This window comes from Scaptodrosophila lebanonensis, unplaced genomic scaffold (assembly GCF_003285725.1).
Source record: "Scaptodrosophila lebanonensis strain 11010-0011.00,11010-0021.00 unplaced genomic scaffold, SlebRS2 tig00000053-arrow-pilon, whole genome shotgun sequence".
NCBI classification, from domain to species: Eukaryota; Metazoa; Arthropoda; class Insecta; order Diptera; family Drosophilidae; genus Scaptodrosophila; species Scaptodrosophila lebanonensis.
In genome coordinates, this window is record NW_022060548.1 from 12300737 (window position 1) to 12312458 (window position 11722).

At 32.2% G+C, this 11722-nt stretch overlaps 1 protein-coding gene across 1 annotated transcript; it reads right to left on the minus strand.

Annotated features, from left to right (window-relative positions):
• Nucleotides 1-1582: 1582 nt before the first annotated feature.
• On the minus strand, nucleotides 1583-7195 carry LOC115623953. Its single transcript, XM_030518517.1, has 2 exons — nucleotides 6866-7195; nucleotides 1583-5732 (listed from the first exon to the last, which is right to left on the minus strand). The coding sequence occupies exon 2, from the start codon at nucleotides 4995-4997 to the stop codon at nucleotides 4065-4067; it is 933 nt and encodes a 310-aa protein (XP_030374377.1). The 5' UTR covers nucleotides 4998-5732; nucleotides 6866-7195; the 3' UTR covers nucleotides 1583-4064.
• Between the last annotated feature and the right edge of the window lie 4527 nt (nucleotides 7196-11722).

Genomic DNA, 11722 nt, shown 5'->3' on the forward strand with positions numbered 1-11722 from the left:
TTTTCTATTGTTGTTGTGGACTTTTTTCTTGTTTTTTTTTTTCATCAAAAATTATTACACTTGGTCTTGGATTTAACACAATTACTCGTACAATTTCAATATTGCTTTCAATATTTTCAGATGCTTATTTTCTTTTTGCAAAGCAAATTGTTACAATTTCGTTGGTGTGTGTGTGTTTCAATTGTTTTGTGTATGGGTGTGTGTAGTTGTGTTTATTTTGTTTAGATGTTGTTTGTTTTTTATATGTATTGTAAATATTATATACCAGATTTAAATACATATATAGCAAAGTATCACAAAAAAATTGCAAATTAAATTGTAAATAGATCAATGGAGCAATAAAATGACGAATGAGTCGCAATCCACTTAATGCGCTCAACACTACTTAAAAGGAAAAATAGTTACAAAATAATATTCGAACTGCAAATACAATTTTTTGTTTTTTCTTGTTGGTTAAATAAAATGGCCAAAATAAAAAAAAGACAAACGAAAAGGAAAAATTTTTGCTGGCATTTGTGTATGTCTCAATATTTTAATTACATGCTCTGAACGAGGATGTCCTTGACCCAACATTTTTCATAGTTTTTTTATGTTTATTTTGGAAATTATTAATTTGTACTGATTGGTGTGGCAAAGTTTTTTGTTTTTATTAAATTTGCAACGGCCCAAAATATATATTTAAAATTAATTTTCGCTTAAGCTGCTTGGGCAGTGCAGAAAAATTGAGAAGGGATCAAAGAGCCAATCGCCCGGCCAGACATGCAATTAAAATGTATAGTAGTATTGTTTTGAGCATACGCCTCGGTTGGTTTTGGCTTTGATTTTAGTGTTAGTTTTTCTTTTTTTTTTAATTCAATAGCTTAAGTTCGTTCTCTTTGAATGAATCATTCAAATTGACTCGCAGCGTATAACAAATGTTAACTTACAGCTTAAAAAATGCAAAATTCTGCGCAACAAGTGTCAAGTGTTTGGGAAATGTGTGTCTAATTTAAATTTCCTATCGATTGATTGAGCACTGCTCCAATCTGCGCATCTCTAAAATACTCTAAGAAGTATGTTTGTAGTTTTGTTTGTAGTAGGAAAGCGTCAACTTGAAGACACAAGCTTTAAAGCTACCATCATTTTTATCAGCATAGGCTTAAAAAACAAAAAAAAAAAAAAAACAGTGCTTGACTTTTTTGGCTTCTTTTTCTTTCATTCATTGTTTCAACTTGTGTGTTTTTTTTTAAAACTATGATATATCATCAATTTTTAGGAAATAATAGGCATTCATAAACAATAAACAATTTTGCTTGATATCGAAAAACAAAATGTGCTTAGTTTTATACAATTTACTCTCTTCTCTCTCTTTTACTTTTTGGCTTATCACTTTTGACCAATTCACTTGGCAAACACTCTTAAAGGGCGTTGTTGTTGCGAGGCTAGATCCGAAAGATAGTTGTTTTATATTGCGCAATCGGCCAAATATCTTGCACATCTATCCCCGCAATTTTCTTACAAAACTCAATTCGGCAACAGCAGTTGTCGTTGTTGTTGTTGTTATTATGACTCATCATGACGCAAAATACAATAGAACTTTGGATTTGTATAGTAATTGTTGTTATTGGTAGCTTAAATAATTTACATATCGTACAATTCATGGTATTAACAATTAATGGTACATAATAATGCTAATTATGAAAAATAAGGTACTGGGTTTTAAGTGTTCTTTTCCTCTCTTTTCTTCTCTCCTCTTTCCATATCTATATGAGAATTATGAGCATCAACGAATTTTGCATACATTACAACTTTTAAATTACACCACAATTTTTCATATCATTTATTTTTGTTTGTCTTACAATAGAGAAGTAGTTTGTTTTCTTTTTAGCAACTTTTGGATATTGCAACTCAGTTTCTTTCAATTGGGCGCCATTTGTTTATTCAAATTCATTTGTGCATATGTCTCGTCTTAAATATATATATTTATATATATATAGTGTTTATATATTTATGTTACATAAGCAATGCAGAGAAGTGTGTATGTTGTGGTGGTGAAAACATGCGCTTATGTATGTGTGTGTGTGTAGATGATGCGCCCAATTTATGGAAAATTTATTCTATACATGTTTTAAAATTGTTTGTGAAATTTATAATTAGTTTTTAAAAGTTCTCTTTCTATGTACAATTCAAAAATATTTAAAGCCATTACTATGATATACAGTGTAAATGCATATCAAAACTCATTGGTTCGCATGTATCTCTCGGGTACTACTACGTTTATGCGTTGCTTAAAACTCCCGAGCCACAATAACTACAAATTTCTGTATAAAAATTTACTAATTTATATATTGCTTAGGCGAAAAATTGATCGATATTCAAGCTTCGTATAAACATAATACGATATACAATACCATACAACGATTATAAGATGCTTGAATATCCTGAAATAGAATTATTTAAGAGCCGACTAATTCGTAGATTGTAATTATCTTAAAAGCGAAACTCATGATTTTCAGGCATATCCTTTAAAAATCAAGAGTTCGACATCATTCAAATTGGTAGGATATATACAAATCGGCATATGCATATGGGAGAAAAGATATATTTTAAAATAGCAGTCAACTCACGGATTTTCGGCATCGTATAAACGTAGTATGGTGTGCGAGATATGTGTGTATAGCATAGGTACACATTAAAGTATAAAATTAAAAATAAGAAAACAACTCAGTTGATAGCTGTAGCTCTAGGGCTTTTAACTAAAATTAATGGAAGTATGTTTTTGTTTTTTGTATAATGTTGGTTTTCCAAATGACTTAAGATAGATCGGCCATGTAGTGGTTTTTTGAGTAGATGATGGGGCAAGTTTTTATGCATTTTGCGTTGCTCTGCTGCTGCGCTGCTACTGCTGCTCAGGATCAAATTTGTGCGCCCATTCGGCTGGCAAGTGGGCATGGCAATTGGCAACGGCAACGCCCTCGTCTCGTTGAGTTTGTCGTGTTTTAAAGAGTTCTTGTTGTTGTTGTTTCTTTTCTTTTTCTGTTCGTTTAATTAGTCTTTAAAGCGATTTGGTGGGGTTTATATATTAAGTTTGCTGCTCTTCAGCTTTTTGTTTTAGTTTTCTCTTTATGGTATTTTATTTTATATTTTATTCTCTTTGTTTTTATGTTTTTAGGTACGTTGCACATTTTGTCCGCGTAAATAAACATAAAACTGTTGATTATGTGTTGCGCTTCTAGCGTCAATTTTTTAAATAATTAATTTCTTTTTACATAAATATTATAGTTATAATTTTTACTTATTAATTAATTTTCAAGTCTATTTGCGTATCACGTTTAAAACAATGTTCAGTTGTGAAGTATCCGTTATAGTTCTTGTTGTTGTTGTTATCTAGCCAAGCGTCCGTTGCAAATTGTTCTTGCTGTTCTTTCTCTTTTCTTGTTTCTTCTCCTTGCTTTCTTCTGTAGTTTGTTGCAGCAAGTTCTGATAATTGTTTTGGTCTGCTTTTAAAATTTGCGTTTTGAAGTTAACGACTGATTGGTTTCTGTTTTGAAGCCTTCAATAGTTTTAGTTGTTTGTTGTTGGAATTTTGCATTTTTTTTCTTCATAAGATGTTGTTGTTGAAACTGTTGTTGTGTATGTTTGTCGTTGTGTAAGGACAGTTCTATTTTGCATTTGTTTCTTTGCTTCAGTATTTTAGTGTTCGTTTTTGTTTTTTAGGTTTTGTTTTTTGTTTAAGCTTCTCAATTTTTGTCGCTGTTTTATGATACACATGAGATCACAAACATTACTCTTTTAAAGTTATTGTGTTGTTTTTGTATTCCTTCTTTTCTCTCTTTCTCTTTTCTTTGTTTGTAGTTTAAAAAAGTTCAATTTTTCAGTTTATATTTTTTGTTTTTGGGTTTTTTTTTGTTTTTGCATTTTTTATGTTTTGTTCTTTTTCATTTTTTTGTTGTTTTTCATATTTTTTTTTTTTTTGCAAATCATTGACGGGTTCTGGGTCCTCCATTTTCACATTGTTGTTGATCTGTCGCCTCGATTATTGTTTTTTGTAGATGTTGTCATTGTGTTTTCTGCTGCCTTGGTGGTTACGACTGCACATTGAGCAACATTTTTAAATTGTGCGTATCGAAGTCATCGAGCAGATTGCGCTTCGACGACTTGATGACCACATGATGGTGATGATGATGATGTTTCTGCAACTGCTGGGCCGACATCGAGCCGCCACGCAGCAGGCACTGGAGTGCCGGACCAGCGCTGCTGGCCACCAATTGCTTTTCCTCTGATTTGGACAGAGTCCAGTGCTGGGGCGGCTTGGGCAATGCTGTTGGCGCCGGTGCATCGAAACACTTGCTACCGGCGAAATGCGTCAATGCGGTGGGTACGAGTGTATGTGGTGGCGACACCTTGCCACCAAAAGTGGTTGGGCTCCGGCGCTGTTTGCGCGCTGAGCCGCCGGCTGAACCAAAAACACCAGTGGGAGGCGAAAAGCCTCCGCCCAAAATTGTTGCCGGTGATTGACGCACCATCGATTGAGGGGAGCGGGCTCCGTGGAATCCGCCCCCGGTGCTGCGCCTTGAGTTGTTGGCGAAAAAGAAGGCACCGCCGCCACCGCCGCTCATCTGCAGTTGCTGCGGCGATTGTCGCTGGCGACTGCGAGGAGGCGCCGATTGGGGCTGCTGCTGCTGACGTTGCTGCCTATTGTTGGGCGTGTTGAAGACACTGGTTACTCCTGTTGTTGATGTTGGTGTGGTGCTTAAGGCGTTTGATTGTTGTTGATGGAAGTGGTGTTGGTTGTTGAAATTTGTACTGCTGGCAATACTGTTGGAATGTGCAGTTACCGAGGGTATAATTGCAGTTGGTGGCGTGCTTGTTGTTGTTGCAGTTGGTGTTGTTGTTGCCGACGCTGCTGCTCCTGCCGATCCTGCTCCTGCTGCGCCCTTTTTCAATCGTATAGACTTTGTTGCTGATGCTGTTGTCATTTTGATGTTATTTCTAACGCTATTGTGCGAGTATGTCATAGTAATTTCGTTCTTTCTCCTTTCGAGCTTATACTTCTTTTAAGTTTCGTTCTTTTGCTTCTTTACTTCTCGCTGAGCTGCACCAAAAGCGCATTCGCTTCCTCTATCTCTCCAATCTCTCTCTCTCTCTATTATCCTTGGGCTTGTTAAAATTTCTGCTTTCTGCCTTTTCGTATTCTTGTTTTTGGTTATTTGCTAAATTAATGCTTAACGTTAAATATCACACGCACTTAAAATCAATCAATTTATATTTGTTATAAACAAAACAAACTCGGTGCCTGCTCTCTTCTGCTCTTAATGCTTCTGCTGATTGCTTTTCTGCCGCTACGCTGATTCTGCTCCTATTGTTGTTGTTCTTGTCGCACTGACATGTGTCTTTGGTCAAACGCTGTGACGTTCTCACCAGCACTCTCTCTCTCCGTATTTGTCTCTCTCGCTCTCCAAAAGGCATGCGACGTGCGACTTCGAGCGAGGATTATGCGTAGCGCTCTCTTTCAGCTGCGTCCGGGTTGTGTCTCGTTTTTATTTACAACTCTGTTTTATTTACTTTAATATATAGTTATACTTTTAACGTTATATATTGTTTATCAGTCTGTTGATTTATCTCTTTTTGTTTTGTTTTGTTAAGATATCTCTTAGCTCTAATTTCGCAAACTCTGAGTTTCCCTCTTGCCTGTATCGATCGGTGCTGCGCTTTGCTTATCGTCGTAGCTGTCATCCAAGCTGGGGCCGGTCCTATGACAAAAGGGAAGATAAAGAAAAGGCAAAACGAAACTAGTAAACAACAATCGAATGGGAGAAAATGTGCTTTATTTTACACATTCATACACAATGTACATAAATGTCTACAAAAGAAATGGGGTGGGTAAGTTTAATGTTTTAGGACACGATTTTTATGGGGAAGTAGTCTTTTGATTCAACCTTAGAGAAGAGCTGTGCGTTTTGTACTCACTATGTAGTCACGAATACTGATTTTGTAAAGTTTTTGCATTCTACAAAATATTTCTGAAGGTTTTCGAAGCAAACAAATAAACACATAGTTGCACAAAATTTTGGAGAACGATAGATCACAAATTTCTAAAAATTTCTTTTCACAGATACAGATAAATTCCTTTCCTAATAAAAATATAAGTATTTAAGTTAGGCTGCATATTTTTTTACTTGTATATGTAAATAAATCGTATGCGTAATAAAACTAATACAAATAAATAATTTATTTTTAATTATATAGCTCAGTCAGTAAGACGACTGCTTTCAATAAGAAGCTACCCTTGTTTTATTGCCGGTGAAAATGTACTATTGGACATAACGAGTACTACCTGTTCACAGGCTGACTCTACGTCCCCTTGTGCCTGAAAAACTGATAAAGCCCGTTAAATCCAGATTTGTTGTGCCCGCTGACATGTTTTTTGAACAACAACAACATAAGGAAATTGTGTCGCTGTTCTCGCGTTTGTTATGCGCCGTTTTATTGTTATACAAATATTTAAAGGCCCTTGCTCAACCCCCCGTGGACTTAAAACCTAACGATTGTTTGTTTGTGCGCACATATATATATACACATGCATATACTATATGCATGTGTTTTCGCTAGACTTATACCTGAATAAATGAATCAACATATATATTAGAGATGAGCGCGTGACAATAGACGCCGTTACCTCCACTCACATTTGGGATATAAATTTCTTCTAACATTAACGGATTATTTATTATTTTCATACTTGTCTTTTTTAATGAACTAAATATTTTTCGTATCTTATATTGTTATTATTATAATGAAAACGGCAAATTTTTTCACCACTTTAACGCATGCAATCACGCACAGCTCTAGTATATATGTATGTACCAACACAATTGCGACTTACTTTTCAGTTGTAAACCTTTTCACACACACGTTGTTGTTGGCTGCTGCTATCGCGATCTCGCTTGCACACACGCTCTGGATGCGGGGTAGTGAAAAAGACGGCTGTATGTGTGTCGTTGCTTTATTGATTGCAGCTGGGGGTTTTCTTTGCCACTTCTGTTATACTGATTATGACAAAAGGAAGTATTGCAATGCTTTTTGCGCGTATGCAGTTACACCAACGGTTGTTTAATTATTAAAAGTTGCCTTTATTTTAACTGCTGCCGGATTTTAATTATTAAAATTGTACAATTTTGTATTAAAACGGCACGGAAATCGGGTTGTAGATTTTTTAGATGGGGTTTTATGTGTGTATTTGCGTTTATATGTGTGTTCTATGTGTTGGTGTGTGTTATATACGTATGTGTGTATGTATTGTAAAATCACTTTCAAAATGGCGACGGGCTGTTTGTTTCGTATTTATTTATGTATTTTTTCTTTTATTTATAACTCCGCTTAAAGCTTTCTCCTCACTTACAGACAAAGGCTCAAAAAAATCACACTTTCAACTGATTTTGTTAATTTTTTTAAACTTGTATGTACACCGTCTGTTATGCAGCTTCGTTTTTCAATTTTTTTTCATACGTTTTGTTTTGGAAAAGTACACGAACATTCACAAATTGTTGTTTTCTTCTATATACATAGATATAGATATAGGGGCCACACACAAAAATGCTTGACTTTTGTTGTTGCTGCTCCGTTTTTTTCCTTTGTGGATGTGTGTTTAGCTTCACTCGTTGTACTTTTGCGCGTATTAAAATATTAAACGTTACACATATATATTTGATTTATATCACTTAAATTATAGACATTTACAATATATAATTACATATATATTAAATTTTTTAGCAGAAATTTTAATCAATAACTCTTCTCGTTTTTTCTTGCGCACAGGTACGCTCACCTCGAACTTTCCATCATGATTAACCGAATGGCGCACGAGGCTCACCACGAAATCTCGCTCAATGCTGGAGGTGGTAAAGTATCGATAGTGTGTCCATTTAATATTTTATCGATAACTGAAAGCAACGACACATGTCGCGTTTCCAAATCAAGCAAGTGCCAGGGCTGCAAAATAAGTACGTTAATTTGAATCAATTAGTGGATCAATTTTTTTAATATTAGCTGATAAAGTAAACAAAAGTGAGTTTAAAACGATTGTGTGTATATAATATTTATTGGTGTAGTAGCTGGGCAAAGTAAAACTTAATGTCGACAAATGTTGGATAAATTTCCTAAAAAGAGATACCCAAAGAGCAGCTTATTTTAATAAAAGGGAAGAATTAATATTAAAATCCCAAAAAAAGTGCTGAAACATATTTTTTTTACATAATTACGTTCATTAAATTTTATTGAAATTTTGCGAGTTAATACAAAAACAAAATCGGAAATTATTGCAATAAACATTACATTACAATGTCATTGAAAGACTCTTGCTTTAATATATATATGTTTACATATATGCTATGGTTAACTGATTTTACAATACTAGAAAAGTGTTTGTTGTTTGTTCTTATTCTTGTTGTTGTTGCCTACAAAAATGTAAAACAAAAGTCACATTTAAAATTGCGTAAATTTCATTGTTCAATTCTAGACATATCTCGTACAATACATACTTTTGGAAAAGTTCTCATGCATAAAATATGTTGTTTTTTTATTTTGTTTTTGCTAATTTGCTGTAATAATTTGGAATTACGATTTTTATATGCTTTTTTATATTGCAATTCATGTAATTAAATATATATAACGTACATCACAGCAAAACTTTATTTTTATGTTGTTTTTTTTTGTTTTTCCTTTTTTGTAATATTTTTAATTATAAGCCTTTTTTGTTAATTATTGGAAATCATTTTTTAAACGAGTGGTGTTGAAAACGCATAGTATTCCTTTTTTTTGTAATCTTTTAGTTTGGCTTTTGTGCTATTAATATGTTACACAATAAACCGAAAGCGTGTAAATAAACAAATCTAGATTTGTTTAGTGAGTAAATTTAAGCCGGTTGCTTAATTTGGTTGATTGAATTTGTTGTTGTTGTTGTAAATATATATATGTATGTATACTTGTAAGTAAGTATTTCAGTGCACGTATAAAAGGTAGTCAATTATATATATATATTCTATATAATTATTATTTTTGCTTCCGTATAACATTTTATTGTGACAAAAAAATAAAATTTCGTTTTTATTAATTTTTATTTTTTATTTTTTTATTTATTCTTAATTTTTTTTTTTTTTTCATTTTAGTTGATGGTACCTACTAATAAAATTCTAGAAAAGCACAACACCTTTACAATGGTCTTTTGGAAATACCATTATGTTTTGTTTTTTGTTATTCATATATAGTATATATATGTATATATATTGATTAAAAATACATGCACACACATTTCGTTTAACTATCAACTAGTATTAATTAGAATTGAAAACGGTCTTTGTTGTTGTTACTCTTTTCTAGTTAGGCAAGTAGTACCTCAGTTGGGTAAAAAATGAATGTATGGCTTAAGTTTAAAGTGCTCGTTGTCGATGTTTTTGTTTTGGTTGTTGTTGTAGTAGTTGGGGGGAAGAAGTCTGTGCGTTCAAGATGTGCCTATTACATATGTATGTATATAATGTATTTAGGTGTATATGTATGTATGTATGTATGTAGCAAGCCCAATGAAAACTATGCAAATCCTTGAGAGAAGTACCTATATATACTATATATCATATATTGTTGTATTATCGTTATAAAGTTGCTGCACTGATCATCGATAGCGAGATAGCGAGCTGGTTTTAGAATCTGCTCTACAGAAGTAAATATATATGTATATATATGTATGTATATTTATGCGTACCCGTACAATAATGTTTATAAAAGGAGAACCGAAAACAACGCTATAAGCACACATTTCTGAGTTTTACTTTTTGTTTTGTGTCGTTTTTAAAAATGCTAATTATATTACATATATTTAGGCGTATGTTTTCTATCCATTCTCATCAAAAAAATCATCAATGCTATTTGTTTGCTATGTACTTGTATATGTACTATGTATAAAAAGTTCGTTTTGAGTTAGTTTGCAATGGTTTGATACGAATGGAGGGCAGGAATCATTTCAATAAACTTGGTTTTGTTTTGTTTTCATTTCTTTTTGGTATTCTTATTTGCTTGTCATTATCATTATTGTTTTGTGGTCTTTATTATTATATATGCATGTATATTGTTAAAAAGTTATCAATCCGCAAATTTATGCATACATACACATGCTATTTTAATTATATTCGTAATACACAATTATAATAATCATTCATAATCGAAGGAAAACTATCTATATATATATCTGTATATATATATATATGCATCTGATGCTCGGCCAGCGTGCTACTTTTTAAATATACAAGTCACATTGATTCAAGGAGGTTTAGGTTTTGAGTAGACCTTTATGATTACATTTTTACGTTTAAACACGTTACAAAAAACCTACAGACAGACATCCCTTTTTATCTATTATTTATCATTTACTTTTATGGCTAAAAGGCAAAACCTACTGGGCCTATTCGTAATATATAATGTATATACTATAAGTGTGTGTGAAAAGTTGAGCTTGCGCCGTTTAACGTTTAGAATATGCTGTAATTGCCACGCCTACTACAATAATAAAGCCCACCAATGTATACAATACAATATATATAACTATATATATGTAAGCTATGTATATGCTTGTTAAATTCATATTATTCTGGTGTGTGTGTTTAATAATATTCTTTTTATTGAAACGTTTTCGTTCGGTTTGTTTAGTCGATTTCAAAGATTGCTTATAGGTTTCAAAGTTAGTTGCTTCGTTTAGTTCCTAATTAATTGTTGCAAGAGTCTAGAAATAGTGATAGAAATGGAGAGCTAGTTAGTTACTAACACAAGAGGGAAACGCGCAGCTAAAACCATTCATTATGTTTACTAGTTTTTCACTTGTTGTTGTTGTTTTGGTTTCATTTTGTATTTGTTGCTTAGTGCAAGAGAAGAACTTTTGTCAGTGGGCTCAGTTCGTATAATGTACAGACATACAGATATATAGATATAGATATACATATATAAAATGCAAAATGGACTATAGTTATTACACATTAATTCGAATTCATTTCAAATTAAAACAGTAGCACATACTATGCGAGTCTAAAGGAAAACACACAAGCCTATAAACAAATACCTAATCAATAATTATTAGCATACCGAAGGTAATTAGTATATTACACATTAATTAATAATAATGTGTGGACAGAAACATTATAACAATACAACTTGCACATTTTTTTTCTTTCATTTTTAAATAATGCTTTGTGCTCCGGATAATGAGAAATTAAGAACAAATTCGATTGTTTTCAAGCAAGCAGTTAAAGGAATTCATACAATTTAATTTGTAAGCCTTTTCATGTGGTTTTTAAACAAATTTTGAATAGTTATTCTTATTTTTAAAGCTATTTAATTGCTCTTGATTGTGAATAGTGTTTATAACAATTTATTAACAAATTTAAAATGAAAATTGAAAAAGTTTGTAAACTAGTAAAAAAAAAATATATGTTTAAAAAGGATTTCAATTTTTTTAGACAAATTCCAAAAATTAAATTGAAATTGCATTTTTCACAAATTTTTAAAACAAAATTCCAAATTCACGAATGAATATTTAAAATTAACGCACATCAAAGGGAAATTTCAAAATTTTTAACTTTTAAAATACATAAAAAATTTTTAATGTAATACAATTTAATTTTTTTTTTTTTAATATAAATGTATAGGCAAATTTAAGTTGACTAAAATCTAGGATTATTAAGGAAAATTGCAAACAAGT